General features: G+C 41.6%; 1 protein-coding gene across 1 annotated transcript; it reads left to right on the forward strand.

Moving 5' to 3' along the window:
* The first annotated feature begins 3,121 nt into the window (after nucleotides 1–3,121).
* On the forward strand, nucleotides 3,122–8,052 carry LOC115114277 (prostaglandin G/H synthase 2-like). Its single transcript, XM_029642379.2, has 9 exons — nucleotides 3,122–3,278; nucleotides 3,479–3,595; nucleotides 3,951–4,094; nucleotides 4,358–4,501; nucleotides 4,767–4,948; nucleotides 5,082–5,412; nucleotides 5,690–5,976; nucleotides 6,317–6,464; nucleotides 6,904–8,052. Exons 1-9 carry the CDS (start codon nucleotides 3,218–3,220, stop codon nucleotides 7,311–7,313), a joined length of 1,824 nt encoding a protein of 607 aa, XP_029498239.1. The 5' UTR covers nucleotides 3,122–3,217; the 3' UTR covers nucleotides 7,314–8,052.
* Nucleotides 8,053–16,530: the final 8,478 nt, after the last annotated feature.

The following is a 16,530-nucleotide window of genomic DNA, read 5'->3' on the forward strand; positions in this document are numbered from 1 at the left end:
GCAAATGCCAGAGCCCATGTGTGTCTGTGAGCAGGAGTTGTGACAGAGTTTTCTATTTTGTGCAGATATGGGATATACATTTGAAAATAAATGACAAATAGGCTATTCATTTATCGTCCTATCATGATGGAACGGTCCCCAACCCTATACCCTAGACACCAACCTGAGCAACCCACACACTAAGAAGAAGTCCTTATCTGTTTTATAGGCCAAGACAGATAGATAAACACGGTCAGAGACCCACTAAAGCAGCACCGCCTCCTCAAGAGGCTGAGCCTGCCTGGCAAGTTTGGTCAAACTAAGCCAAAGCCCCCGGGTGGGTGAGCATTATATACAAGGAATTTCTCAAAGCTGCTAATGAGAAACTTCACAACTTTGTACCAAGCTGGTGGGAATTCTGGTGGAGATACAGTACATCTGATCTGGCAGACTCACTAAACACAAATGCTTCGTTTGTGAATTATGTTGGAGTGTTGGAGTGTGCCCCTGGCTATTCGTCAATAAAACAATTGTGCCGTCTGGTTTGCTTAATATAAGGAATTTTAAATTATATCTGCTTTTACTTTTGATACCTAACTACACTTTTAGCAATTCCATTTACTTTTGATACTTAAGTATTTTTAAAACCAAGTACTTTTAGACTTTTACTCAAGTAGTATTTTACTGGGTGACTTTGACTTTTTCTTCAGTCATTTTATATTAAGGTATTTCTACTTTTACTCAAGTATGACAATTTAGTACTTTTTCCACCACTGCTGTAAAGACAGTTGTACATTTGTCCACATGTCGGCGCCAAATGACGACAAATGCGTCTGACCGTCCATACAGCTCCCACCGTCCATACTGTACATGGTCCGTGCACGTGGTCCGTTTTGACAAAGCTCTTAAAAAGGAAAGAAGAGAACATTTATATTTATTCTACTGTTTTTACTAAACAAATGTCCATGATTTCTATATATATGGTCCATGCCTTACATACTGGTTATTGCTTTGGAAGTTTACCAATAATGCATTTTCAAAGTAAAATAATATTGTGTTAATATGAATGAGAATAAAAATGAAAAAAAAAAACAGCTATATAAATAATAATCATAATAATAGTCCTAATAAATAATTATGGATGATTAGGATGATTATTTATTATGTGATATCCAATTGATTGATTTAACCCTTGTGCTTTGCTAGGGGGGATGACATCCATTGTGGATTGGGTCAGATTGACACACACAGTTTAAACACACTCAAGACAGTCAAAGAACCAAGTAAAAACAGACCAAACTTTATTTTGTCTCCTCAGACCTTACAGAAAGAAAGAAATACAAGAACATTTCATTTCAAAAACGATATATTTGAGAACTTTTTGTTAAACATATTTCCTTTCTCACAAACAAGGCTTTTCTGTTTCCCTAAGCAGGCATTGTTTTTGAATTCCCGGTAACAGTAACACTTAGATGTGATTTGACCCTATTGGTCAAAATGAGCCATTCAGTCTTCCTCTCCACATGTTGAACACAATGTGCATGTGTGCTTTCTGCAGATGTGTTCATTGCATTCTACACAAGTGGTGCTGGTTTTACTGTCTTGGCGAGGGGGGATTGTGTAGGCCCTGGAACCATTTTTGATTACACTGGAAGCTGACAGTCTACCTTGACTTCCTTATAGTACCTTCTTTAGACTTTCATGTCCTCTCATCTGATGGAGGGGATGGCATACCAGACCCCTCTGAATCCTCTTCACCGAAGAAAAAACGCATTATATGGATCATCAACAGCATTGTCCTCTATCTCTGAAATGTCTTCTGTCTCTGAAACCTCTTCTATTTCACTGTCACAGTCGAGAATTTGTGACGAGGCTTCGTTGACTGAACATTTTTTTTGGAGCTCATTTTTGCAGTGTCTGTGTCAGAGATCTGCTGCTCTCGCACTGAGAAGGAGAAGCTTGGGGAAAGCTCCTTTTCACCCAAACAGAATTATAAAAGTGCAACCAGAACCAGTCAAAACAAAACACATCAAACACACTTGTTTATTTTGGACCTGTGCAAATATCTATACACATGAAAGCCTCCTTGGTCAAAATTACGCACCAACTCATGTTTGAATACAAAATCTACAGACATTCCACAACACATCAGTGTGTCCACATTTTGAAGTTAGGTTTATGACCCTAAATTAGGAAAAGTCATTTCATTTCATGGCGAAAAACAGAGGTAAACTAGTATTTTAAACAACTCAAAAGCAGAAATGGGTCAAATTGACCCTCAACATAACAGGAGGGTTAACAATTTAAAACACATACAAATGTTACAACCCGAAACAGATACATATACATGTACCAAAAACTGTTGAGGATATAAACACAATAAAGTCCAAATACTTTAGTATTGTGTGCCAAAACGTTTGTTGACAGCGTCAGATAGCCTATGATGGTAAAGTATATCTTCCCTATGGCCGACAAACTTTAGTGTGGTATTAGCCTGGTGTCTCAAATAACAATGGATACTTAGTCGCAACAGTGTAGGGCTGTAGGATGTATTTCTTTCAGTTTTGTTATCAATATTCAGTGGGAAAACAAGGAAAAGTCTCAACACACGTCAGATGCAAATTTATTTTGATTGTAGTTACTCTTTCGGTCAGTCGACCTTCATCGGAGCATTTCTCCAAAAACCATAGTGATAGATAAGGACACACAGAGAGCCAGAGGTCAACTGACCGAAAGTATAGCTACGATCAAAATACTTTTTGGATCTACCTGGAAGTGTGCGGATACTTTTTCCTGTTGTTCATTTTTTCACTAATCGATTTTGGATGTGCGGTAGATTCTGCCTGTTATACGTTTTTAGAAAATGTGTTACTTTTCTTATCAATCTTTACACAATATAATAAAATAAGACGAAAAAACAATGTTCAGTGATTGAATACACTGTAAATACGGTTACTTTTGTTTTATTGTTTTAAATTCTCACTATGTGGATGCCAAAATAGACTGGATGCAGAATAGACCAAATACCTCCAAGAGGAAGATGATTGGTTAAAATGTTCCCCTCCCGGCTCCCCTCGCCAAGAGCGTAATAGCTTGCGTAGGAGCTTGGAATGAGCTTCATACATAAATATGGACCAGGCATCCAAGAACCTCAGAATCACTGTGACCAGAAGTGAGCAGGAGTCGACTGGAATTTGACATTTTATACCGGATTGCGATTCAATAGAATCTTTCGGGGATGAATAAAGTAATCTGTATAATTTTGCTCTTGACTGTGGGGCTCTACTTCTGCGAAGGAGGTGAGCATATTTATTTTGATTCTCATGTTTTTTCATCTTTAGTTATTCTATTGTGAATAACTAAATTATACCTTTACTGTACATAAGGTGTTTTCGATTTATCTGAATTATTTCTTAAAGATTATAATGCTTGTAATGAAAAAAATAGTCATTAATAATAATTTTGTATAGCCTTCTAAACTTTTGCCGTATCTTTTCAGTTGATCCTTGCTGTGCACAGCCTTGTGAAAATAGGGGGTTATGTAATTCAAAAGGCTTTGACAACTATGAGTGCGACTGCACAAGGACTGGATATTATGGAAAGAACTGCACAACTCGTAAGTAAAACATTTTCAGTAATACAGATTATTCCAACGATATAATGGGGCATTCTTCTGTTATAATCTCCACCCGGCACAGCCAGAAGAGGACAGGCCACCCCACATGGCATGGTTCCTCTCTAGTTTTCTTCCTAGGTTTTGGTCTTTCATTGGAGCTTTTCCTAGCCACCTTGCTTCTACACATGCATTGCTTGCTGTTTGGGGTTTTAGGCTGGGTTTCTGTACAGCACTTTGAGATATCAGCTGATGTACGAAGGGCTATATAAATACATTTGATTTGATTTGATTCTTATTAACGCGATTTATTCGTTATTGTTGTTATACATATTTCCCACTTCTATCCACTCTGCAGCTGAATTCCTAACATGGATAAAAATATCATTGAAACCAGCTCCGAACACTATTCACTACATCCTTACTCACTACAAAGGGTTGTGGAACGTCATCAACAAGATCACCTTTGTGAGAAACGCTATAATGAGCTATGTCCTGACATGTAAGTTGAAATAGTAAAACCTTTTCGTCAGCGCATTACAGAAGTTTGCATTAAGATTTGTCTATGAATGAAAGAAAGTTGACTCAATTAATTATGTGGATATATGATATTTACTGATATGGGAAGTATGGAGATAAAGTAAGAATAGAATAAATAAATAAATTATACATTGAAAATATTTTTTATTTTTACATTCAATTTAAAAGATTAGGTCTTTGCTCAGCTTCCTAACAACATTTATATTTCTGCCTTTGCCTCTATAGCCCGCTCACATTTGGTGGACAGCCCACCGACTTACAATGCTGATTATGGCTACAAGAGCTGGGAGGCCTACTCCAACCTGTCTTACTACACACGGACGCTCCCCCCATTGCCAAAGGACTGCCCTACACCTATGGGAACCGCAGGTAATGAGCTCACGTCTAACCAGTCTTTTGGGATTCCTTACAGTTTACCTGAGATTATGGAAACCTTAAAAATTCCCCTCCGATGGGTTACTCAATCATTCCCACCAGTCGAAAGTCACAGACTTCCCAAGAGTCCAAAAGGAGATGGAACAATAACGCAGTCATATGAACATTATTTTAACTGTCTTTAGTAACCAAATACATTTTTTTGTTGAGATAGAACCCCAATTATGTTCCTAACATCTTTTTTTTTGTCTCTTGATAGGAAGAGCAGTGCTCCCGGATGTCAAGCTCGTGGTGGAGAAGGTTTTGTTGAGGAAGCGGTTCATTCCGGATCCTCAGGGTTCCAATCTCATGTTCGCCTTCTTCGCCCAGCACTTCACCCACCAGTTCTTCAAATCAGACTTCATGAAAGGACCAGCTTTCACCAAAGCCTTGGGCCATGGCGTAAGTCTAATTTACAATACATGACAAATAGTGCGTCTGTCACATGAAAATATGTTTCCATTTTGTTTCATGGTTGACTTTAACTTAGGCTTAGAGGGTATGTTTGGACTCACTTTCTACCTCTGTGTTTCAGGTGGACTTAAACCATGTTTACGGAGACACTCTGGAGAGACAGCACAAGCTGAGGCTGTTCAAGGATGGAAAACTGAAGTATCGGGTTTTGAACGGCGAGGTCTACCCCCCATTGGTAAGGGAGGTTGGTGCCGAGATGCACTACCCACCCCAAGTGCCCGAGGAGCACCGCTTCGCTGTGGGCCACGAGCATTTTGGCTTGGTCCCCGGGCTCATGATGTATGCCACCATCTGGCTGCGCGAGCACAACCGTGTCTGTGACGTCCTGAGGCAGGAGCATCCCGAATGGGACGACGAACGCATCTTCCAGACCACACGCCTTATCCTAATTGGTGAGTCACCAGTACCAAAAGTGGACACGCATACTGTACCTACTGGTCATAAACGCTTCAGGTCCTTATAATGGGAATCGTATATGATCAAAGTATGGCAATATTCAAGTATGTTCTAGAAACTGTACAATGCATACAGATGAAAACAGCTCTGTATAAAACCGATCAAAACTCTATATTTGGGTGTCAGGTGTTTATTGAGAAATGTCTCACCAACCTCAAGGAGTGTTGTCATGCATTCTCTTACTCCCGCCCTCCCTTCTTTCCTGGCTCGCAGGCGAGACCATTAAGATCGTGATTGAGGACTATGTCCAGCACCTGAGTGGCTACCACTTCCAGCTCAAGTTCGACCCGGAGCTCCTCTTCAACCAGCGTTTCCAGTACCAGAACCGTATCGCAGCTGAGTTCAATACCCTGTACCACTGGCACCCACTGATGCCTGAAACCTTCAGCATTGAGGACCGCGCCTACACCTACCCCCAGTTTGTCTTCAACAACTCCCTGGTCACAGAGCACGGCATCAACAACCTGGTGGAGTCCTTCACCAAGCAGATCGCTGGAAGGGTGAGTTGTCTGGTGGGGTGGACACTGTGGGGTCCAATGAGGAATAGCGGAAATGAGTGGACACTAAGATCCTAACAGCAATAGTCTTTCATTGGGGCCTAAGTGACAATTCTTATATCAACTTTATATGCTAAATAATGAATAAATGAGTGGAGCTGTATAAGGGCACTGGAGTTTGGTAGGTGTTCACTTCGTAGGGCAACAACACCTATATCTAATGCTGGAAATATATTAACGAGAATGACAACAGACACCATACCCCAACAAGATATTTTTACATAGAAAAAAAGGTGTCAAAAGTTGATATTGACCGAGGATCTTGATTCCCTTTGGTTCCCAGGTGGCTGGTGGACGGAACCTGCCTCCTGCACTAGTGGGCGTGGCAGCTAAGGCCCTGGAGCACAGCAGAGACATGCGTTACCAGTCCCTCAACGCCTACAGGAAACGCTTCAACATGAAGGCCTACACCTCCTTTGAGGACCTCACAGGTGAGAACTAAAATTGTACACACCCTATTATGATATGTGTATATCCTCAATCTAATAGTTACTTAGTTACTAGGTGAAAGGTAACATTTAGTAAGCACAGGTCCATGGCAACTGAAGTAGTCCCTGAATAAAGTGGCAGGATTGGTCCAGCTCTTTTGTTATTGGCATGGTTACCACCTTCATGACAGCTGCTGATAGAGAGTGGGCAGGGAGGAGTGATCCAAGTGTATGGTGTCTGTACTTGTGTCATTGAGTTCCCATAAAGACCAAAACACAGACTTGTCATAGCATGCACCTTGTTTGTCAACTTATTTTTTTTTTGGGGGGGGGGGGTGAGGATGTATTGCATGCCTTTCTTTTGCTGCATTGTGGTATAGACATTTGTGAGTAGCAGGCTAGAGTTATTAACCCTTTGTTTGTTGTTCTGTTGGTGTTGCAGGAGAGACAGAGCTGGCTGCGGAACTAGAGAGTCTATATGGGGATGTAGATGCTGTGGAGCTGTACCCAGGCCTTCTGGTGGAGCGCCCCAGACCTAACGCTGTTTTCGGGGAGACTATGGTCGAGATGGGTGCACCCTACTCCCTGAAAGGTCTTCTGGGAAACCCCATTTGCTCGCCGGAATACTGGATGCCCAGCACGTTCGGCGGGAGTGTGGGCTTTGACATCGTCAACACTGCTTCATTGGAGAGGCTGGTGTGCAGCAATGTCAAGGGTTCTTGTCCGATGGTGTCCTTTCAAGTGCCTGATTTTTTGAGAGCATTTGAGTCGGCGTCAGTCAACACAAGTGAGGCACACCTGAGTGACATGAACCCAGGTGTTCTGTTCAAAGAAAGGACTTCAGAGCTTTAAATAACTTAAACACTAGGTTCTATTCAAGTACACAAATACACAGTTTCTCAGTGTTCTAAAGATGGTCTCGTTTTAGCTTAATTTGCTTTATTTAGTTATTTATTATTGATTAATTTATGTATTTAATATTTATTTTGTATGGTTGAATATTGAGTTGTTATTAAGTAATTATTATGTTTTTAAATATGGATACCTATTACAAATGTCTTACATGAACAAAAGCAAGTTAGTTTACTCTGTATACAATGTGGAACTTGAAGGAGTTGCATTTACTTGAAGAAAATAACTATTAGAAATGCTTGTATGTTGTTGAGCTACTGAATGGATACAGCTGGGCTGTATTTGTCAATACTTTTTTTGTTATTTTAAAGACAAAGACTATTATTGTAAATGGATGAAGTGAATAATGGATGTAGAAATATACCGTTTTTTTTTCAGAAAGTATGAAGACACTGTATTTGTCTCCAGCCCCATCCCTCAGCTGTTTACTAAAGACAGTGGCGGGCTGTCTGTTGTTTTGTTGTTGTTTCAACTGCGGATTGCCCCTTAAATGTTACGAAAGTCATGATTTACATTCCAACTAAAATGGTTAGGCACTTGAGAAAACATTAAAAGACAATCGATTTGTCAAGATTATAATTTTATTAGTCTGATTCAATTGCGTATATTCATGTCACTATGTCACCCTGGACCACATTTTGTTGTGTTACTGCCTGAATAAAAAAAAATATTAAATTGAGATTGTTTTGTCAATGACCTATACACAATATCCCATAATGTTAATGGAGAATGATCTTTTTTGACATTTTTACCAAATTTGAAATATCTTGAGTCAATTCAACCCCTTTTTTTGTGGTAAGCCCAAATAGGCTCAGGAGTTTTAAAAAAATGCTTAAGAAGTCACATAAGTTGCATGGACTAATAATGTTTAACATGATTTTTTGAATGACTACCTTGTCTCTCTACCCCACACATACAATTATCTGTTAGGTCCCTCAGTCCAGCAGTGAATTTCAAACACAGATTCAACCACAAAGACCATGAAGGTTTTCTAATGCCTTGCAACGAAGGTCACCTAGAGTACCTTGAAAAAGTATTCATCCCCCTTGGCATTTTCCTATTTTGTTGCGATTTAACCTTTCATTTAAATAGATTTTTATTTGGATTTCATGTAATGGACATACACAAAATCGTCCAAATTGATGAAGTAAAAAGAAAAAAATTACTTGTTTAAAAAAATTCAAAAAAATACAAAACGGAAAAGTGGTGCGTGTATATGTATTCATCCCCTTTGCTACGAAGCCCCTAAATACGATCTGGTGCAACCAATTACCTTCAGAAATCACATAATTAGTTAAATAAAGTCCACCTGTGTGCAATCTAAGTGTCACACGATCTCAGTATATATATACCTGTTCTGAAAGGCCCCTGAGTCTGCAACACCATCAAGCAAGGGGCACCATCAAGCAAGCGGCACCATGAAGACCAAGGAGCTCTCCAAACAGGTCAGGGACAAAGTTAAGGAGAAGTACAGATCAGGGTTGGGTTATAAAAAAATATCTGAAATTTTGACCATCCCACGGAGCACCATTAAATCCATTATTCAAAAAATTGAAAGAATATGGCACCACAAATGTACCTGCCAAGAGAGAGCCGCCCACCAAAACTCACAGACCAGGCAATGAGGGCATTAATTAGAGAGACAACAAAGAGACCAAAGATAACCCTGAAGGAGCTGCAAAGAGATTGAATTACATGTCCATAGGACCCCTTTAAGCCGTACACTCCACAGAGCTGGGCTTTGCAGAAGAGTGGCCAGAAAAAAAGCCATTGCTTAAAGAAAAAATAAGCAAACACGTTTGGTGTTCGACAAAAGGCATGTGGGAGACTCCCCAAACATATGGAAGAAGGTACTCTGGTCAGATGAGACTAAAATTGAGCTTTTTGGTCATCAAGGAAAACACTATGTCTGGAGGAAACCCAACACCTCTCATCACCCCGAGAACACTATCCCCTCAGTGAAGCATGGTGGTGGCAGCATCATGCTGTGGGGATGTTTTTCATAGGCAGGGATTGGGAAACTGGTCAGAATTGAAGAAATGATGGATGGCGCTAAATACAGGGAAATCCTTGGAGGGACACCTGTTTCAGTCTTTGAGACTGGGACAGAGGTTCACCTTCCAGCAGGACAATGACGCTAAGCCTACTGCTAATGCAACACTTGAGTGGTTTAAGGGGATACATTTAAATGTATTGGAATGGCCTAGTCAAAGCCCAGACCTCAATCCAATTGAGAATTTGTGGAATGACTTAAAGATTGCTGTACACCAGGAGCTGGAGCAGTTTTGCCTTGAAGAATGGGCAAAAATATCAGTGGCTAGATGTGCCAAGCTGATAGAGACATACCCCAAGAGACTTGCAGCTGTAAATACTGCAAAAGGTGGCTCTACAAAGTATTGACTTTGGGGGGGGGGGGGGTGAATAGTTATGCATGCTCAAGTTTTCTGTTTTTTTGTCCAGTCTACTTTCTTTTCAGTCTACTTTCTACCAGACACAGAGATGAATTTACCTTTCAGCAGGGGACCACAACCTAAAACACAAGGCCAAATCTACACTGAGATGCTTACCAAGCAGACAATGAATGTACAGTTTTGACTTATATCTATCTCAAACTCTATGGTAAGACCTGAAAATGGTTGTCTAGCAATGATCAACCAATTTGAAAGAGCTTGAATAATTTTGCATAGAATAATGGGCAAATGTTGGACAATCCAGGTTTGGAACGCTGTTAGAGACTTAAAGACTCGCAGCTGTAATCGCTGCAAAAGGTGCTTCTACAAAGTATTGACTCAGGGGTGTGAATACTTATGTAAATGGAAAATGTCATTTTCCAATACATTTGAAAACTTTCTAAAAACATGTTTTCACTTTGTCGTTATTGGGTATTGTGTGGATAGGTGAGATTTGTATTTTTATCCGTTTAGAATTCAGGTTGTAGCACAACATGTGGAATAAGTCAAGCGGTGTGAATGCTTTCTGAAGGCACTGTAAACACTTTGTTGCAATAACTGTCTCCACTCTTCTGGAAAGGCTTTCCACTATATGATGGAACATTGCTGTGGGGACTTCCATTCAGCCACAAGAGCATTACTGAGGTCGGGCACTGATGTTGAGCGATTAGACCTGGCTTGTGGTCGTCGTTCCAATTCGTCCCAAAGATGTTCGATGGGTTTGAAGTCAGGGCTCTGTGCAGGCCAGTCAAGTTCTTCCACACCGGTCTCGACAAACAATTTCTGTATTGACCTCGTTTTGTGCACGGGGAATTGTCATGCTGAAACAGGAAAGGGCCTTCACCAAACTGTTGCCGCAAAGTTGAAAGCACAGAATCATCTAGATAATTTTTTACGTGTTACGCGCTTCAGCATTTGGCGGTCCCGTTCTGTGAGCTTGTGTGACCTACCCCTTTACAGCCGAGCTGTTGTTGCTCCTAGACATTTCCACTTCACAATAACAGCACTTACAGGGCAGACATTTGATGAACTGACTTGTTGGAAAGGTGAAATCCTATGACGGTGCCACGTTGAAAGTCAATGAGCTCTTCAGGAAGGCCATTCTAAAGCCCTCCACTAATCAGGCCTTTTTGGTAGAGTGGCCAGACAGAAGCCACTCTTCAATTAAAGGCACACAGCCCGCTTGTTTGCCAAAAGGCCCCTGGTCTGATGAAACCAAGATTGAACTCTTTGGCCTGAATGCCAAGTGTCGCGTCTGTAATCGCTGCTAAAAGTGCTTCAACAAACTATTGAGTAAAGGGTCTGAATACTTATGTAAATGTGGAACATTTCTGGGATCTTTTTTTCAGCTAAAGAAACCAACACTTTACATGTTGGGACCAAGACTTTACATGTTGTGTTTATATTTTGTTCAGTGTAGATAACTCTCTGTTGATCAGAAGCAAGGATGGTTCTGTGCTATATACCGAATTGTAACCACTACTCCGATAAGTACATTTGCATTTAATATTTTTTGACCTCTGTAATCGAGAGGCATTGCTGGAGCCGTGTGATGAGGTAAGCCCTGTTTGCTATATGCTAACAAGCTTTTTTGGTAAGGTCAAAGCTAGTTGCTTGTGAAAATTTGCTAGATAACCCCCGACTGTAGTTATGTGTACAACGTACATTGTCTTTCTTACAAGGAAGAAGAAAACCAGAATAGGCTAGCAGAAGGACTGTTGTGACCTCTTTAGTGAGCTACCCAGCTGGATAATGTTAGCTCATGGTTTGTGTAGTCGTACTTTTTCATGTGGTGACATGCTATCTAGCATTAGCCCACCAGGGAAGGGATATTTAAATTACATTAAATTAAATCTACAAAGAAGGCGCCGACATAAAGGGCCTCCTCGCTTCTAGTCCTTAGGAAACTTTGCAGTATTTTGTTTTTTTCCGTATTATTTCTTACATTGTTAGCCCAGAAGATCTTAAGTGTTATTACATACAGCCGGGAAGAACTATTGTCAACTTACCAGCACTACTATCAGGAATACGACTTAGCTTGCTAGTTAACGTTAACTCACCGTTTGTGTAGTCAGATTTGCTCTCAAACGTTAGGCCGGCACCATGGCAAGGGTAATTGGTTAGCTAGCGTGTCACTACTTAGAAAAGTCTGACTACTCGAACAGTGAGCTAATGTTAACTAGCTGGCTTAATATCACTTGGTGGGCTAGCTAGTTAAGTACCTTGGTTGGCTAGCTAGCTCACAAAGGACTTGTGGGCTCAATGTTTTCCCCATACAACAGTTTTGTTCCACGAGCACATCTGTTGTACATGACTAATCAAATGACCTGTGAAGTCAGTTAGAAATGTCAACTGGGAGGAAGATCCAGACACATCCACCATGACAGAAAATGAAAATCCAGACCTATGAAGTTCCAGGCCCCTTGGCTGCTGAAGAATGTAGGAGGCTGCTGTCTGCACAGTTGCAAAATGTTCTCACTGAGGTCCACCTTGAGGAAACATTGGCGCAGTTCTCCTACTGGAGAATCAGCTGTATACCCGCAACAGGTATTCAGCATCACAGCTGTCTGATAAAGTACTTAGGTAGGGAACAGGACTTCCAGACAAGAAATGTTGATTACTTTGAACGTTACAAGGACTGCGATGTCTATTTTGCCAAGTGGAGGGTCGAGATGCTGTCATTTGAGGATCAATTGTTTACGGCGCATATGAAGTTGCATCACAGCTACACCAACTTGCACCTGGCTCAACTATTCTGTTGTTATGCAAGCACTGTCAGCAATGTTGCCATCACTTTCATTATAAAGGTGATCTACAAGCTGTTTTTCAGTAGCATCATGAAGACTGTTCCAAGTCGGGAGAAGAACCAAACGTGCTTAAATGCGTCTTTTCAGGGGTCCAGCAGAAACTGCACGATGATCATTGACTGTACTGACATAGAAGTTGCTCCTCCAAGTCAGATGGATCTGCAGAGGCAAACCTACTCAGTGTACTGTTCAATGTACCCCTTCAAGGTACTCCTGGGAGTTGCAACTAATGCGGTTATCACATACTGCAGTGATCTGTATTTAGGTTCTGTGTCGGACAAAGCCATTGTCCAGAAGGTTGAGGTTTGAGAAGATCTTCACGTCTGGTGACATGATTTTGGCTGACAAAGGCTTCTTGATACAGAGCTTGATGCCTGCAGGAGTCACTGTGAACATTCCTCCATTCCTGAACCACAGAAGGTTCACAGAGAGTGATATACATTTCATAAAAGACATCGCAAGAAACAGGATCCATGTTGAGAGGGCAAATGCTTGACTAAAATCTTTTTTTTTTTTTTTTGTGATATTTATCCCACCTTATCTGCGTTGTTATAGTAATGTGCTGGCGCAGACTTGCTGTGCACTTGTTAACCTCCAAGACCAACTCATCAGATAAATAGCTGTTGATTGGGAAACAACGAGGCATGAGGATTGGGTGTTGTGGGACCATTTTCCACGGTGGGTTTGTGTTCTGAAAAACAATGTATTTTCTGTCCAGATAAAGATGTTGATACAGCAGTAGCTAACAAACATGAATTATTACAAAGCAGAGTCAGTGCAGTAAGTGACCTCCCACCAGCTGCTGCTGAGCACAGTTGACCAAACATGCTGATCTACGGACTGATTTCTTCTGATATCAATCCCTCTTATTAGGGGCAGCATGTCTACAACGTCAGGGCAAATGAAGCAAGCAATCTCTTTACGTCAGAAGAGATAGAGCTAACAAGTTGTCGAAGTGGGACCATGTCTATGTTCCCTCAGCACTACGTTCCGTCAGTTCTACTAAACTAGGGATCGGCAGTGCGCTACGATGAACTGCATCTAACGGCTTTAATGAAGTGGCTGCTGTGTTCATATTGATCAGTGCTACTCACATTCTTTTTTTGTAAGGGGGCCACTTTGGGTTGAGACAATCATTCAGAGGGCAGCACAGATCTTTAATTTGTTGTACTTATTCTTCCAATATGATCAATTATCAATTGAGAGCAAACTCAGAGCAATGGAGCGCATACAATTGATTTGATGTACAGCACATCACAAATATATACATGCATGTATAAGAGCCGTGTTAAGGGTTACCTCAGTAGTGTGGGACGAGCGAAAATGTCCCTTCTGCTCCTTGACTGAATTCATTCTAAATGTTTGGTCTGTTGTTGCTATCCTTGTGAGGCAATCCAGGTGTGCATTTGTCAGTCTGTTTCTCTGTTTATGTTTCACAATGTTCATTGTTGAAAATGTTGCTTCACATTAATAAGTGTTGACAAAAAAAATCTGTCACCTTTTGCACACACTGCTTCAGAAGTGGATACTCTGTGTCTGACACAAGGCTCCAGAAATGGGTAACACCTGATCTGAGTTTGGGCCTGATCTGGTAGAGCTGTGCTCAGACAGGTCTGGTAGCATGGGAGGGAGGTTGTAGAGGGAATTGAAGAGGGTGGTGTGGAGGGCAGTGTGGCTGGCAATGCTCCAAACTCTGTATGGTGCCTCTGACTGTGTACAGCTTAGGCATAGCTCAGTGTATCTGAATGCAGGTCCTGGGAGAAAAGTGGTGGAGGGTGGTGTGGGGGGCAGTGTTGCTGGCTGTTCTTCAGTCTCTGTGAGGTGCCAATGGATGCAGGTCTAAAAGAGGGTATGATTTGTCTCAGGGAGTTGGTGGCTGTCCCGTTGCTTCTGTGGGGTGAGGTGGACTGGCTGCCCAGAGCAACATCCTTTGACGTCCTGGCGAAGGTGGAGACTGCCTCTTTGTACAATGGAAAATTGTCATAAAGACAGTCCAGGCTGAGGGTGGGATGGTGGGCCAGGTGTACTTTGAAGTGATAAGGCCCGAGAAGCCGGTGTTTGGAGGATATATTGAAACGGGTGTTCTTATGCCCAAGACGAAGTCGAGGTCTGGAAAACCGTGCCAATATATCCTCCAAAGACTGGCTTCGAGGGCATTATCACTTTTATGCAACGGGTTACAAACATATTCAAATAATGATTGACATATTTTCATTAACGTTATTTTTATGAATTTATTCATACTATCTCAAATCCAAACATGTCCCAACACAAATGTAGGGTTGCTACCCAAGCTGACTGGTCATTTGTTTCATTGGTTCAGTTGGCAGAGACACGATCCAGTCGTTCAATCTTTTTGTTCTGTATCTATGGACATGACCGTTCGTTTTGTTTTACCTTTTTTCGTATATATCCATATATTTATGCTAGCTGATTATCGATTTAGACTGGCTGAGAAATCTGTCTGTCTCGTCACGACTCCTGACACGTTCAATACTATGGGAAAGCTGGAGATATCATTTGAATATTGAAACAATGTTGCAAATGTCAGAGAGACAGACAGCAAAGTTTGTTCAAATCTCCACTGTTGAAAACAAAATGTTAGTCTAAAAGAAATATGAGATAATGTCTAGATGCTTTTTATAGTGGAGATCAAGTTTATAAATTGCCTGGCTGGGCTGATGAGACAGTGGATTGCGCAGTCAGATGGAACAGAGTAAATAGGAATTTTAACGTCATAGATTTAGCCGGTGGTAACTTGTGGAATTCAGTTTTAATCAATCAACATTCAGGATTAGAATGGGCCATAGCACACAGTCCCGAGAGAGCCTGGCAGGGTGGAAGCCTCTCCTCTGGGTAGATATTACTATCTTTGCAAGGGGGTAGATGGTGAAGGCCCTCTCTATCACTTCCCTTAGTGATGTGGCCACCCTCTCCTGTTGAGCACGCAGGTCAATGGTCCCCATGTGAATGATGATATGGCTTGGGGAACAAAGTTGGGCCACAATCAAGAGCTCCATAGCTCTCTCTGTTGAGGGGCATTATTACTATGACACCTTTTTATTTGGGAAAAGTTTATTCTGTTTGAGTCCATCATTAATACATTGTCTGGTTTCTCGTCAGGTCTCTGGAGGATGGAAGGAGTGATGGGAGTAATTACAGGCCGTGAGATGGGGATGGAGGGGTTCAGCTGGGTTGGTGCATTGGTTGGTTGGGTTAGTTGGTTGGTTGGGTTGGTTGGTTGGTTGGTTGGTAGGCTCTGATTCAGCTGTTGGCCTGGTTCTGGGATTTGTGGGACTCTGGGTGGTGGCTGAGAAATTCCTGCCTTAGCTCATGTAGCTCCTTCTGCAGATTGTGCTTGTGGCTAGTGTTGACTGTGCTGGACAGTTCCTCTCTAAGTCTGTGCAATTCCATCCTGAGAGCCTGATTGTCCTCAACATTTTTCATTGCACACATTGCAGTTCCTGGATCCCATCCCTATGCTGACGCACCAGGCTGATCTCCTCCTCTATAAGATGATGTGGTACTGCAGGTGTCACATGTCAGAGAGGCATGCTCAGGGCTGTGTCTACTGCAGATGAGGGAGGGAGAGACTTCATACTGGGGCACAGAGGGAGTGGAAACTGTTGTTAGGTATTGACAGTGGAGGGATTTTAAGTTCAGCAACAATATGTTATTCTCCGAACCTTGAACCATCACAGTGCTATTATTATACATTTTAATGTTACATTTGGGGGTGAACTCAATGTACAGTTGCCTCATTGCTCTGTTTTCTGACATTTTAAGTTCATTGTTGGTCTTGTGTAGAGCTGTGTGCCAAGCATTAGAATCATCCGTGTCCTTTTATTTCCTTGATCGGGAATAATTCTGCCCTAGGGATTATCTTCGAAATATTTGTTT

The sequence above is a fragment of the Oncorhynchus nerka genome, unplaced genomic scaffold (genome assembly GCF_034236695.1).
Source record: "Oncorhynchus nerka isolate Pitt River unplaced genomic scaffold, Oner_Uvic_2.0 unplaced_scaffold_4___fragment_4___debris, whole genome shotgun sequence".
NCBI lineage: Eukaryota > Metazoa > Chordata > Actinopteri > Salmoniformes > Salmonidae > Oncorhynchus > Oncorhynchus nerka.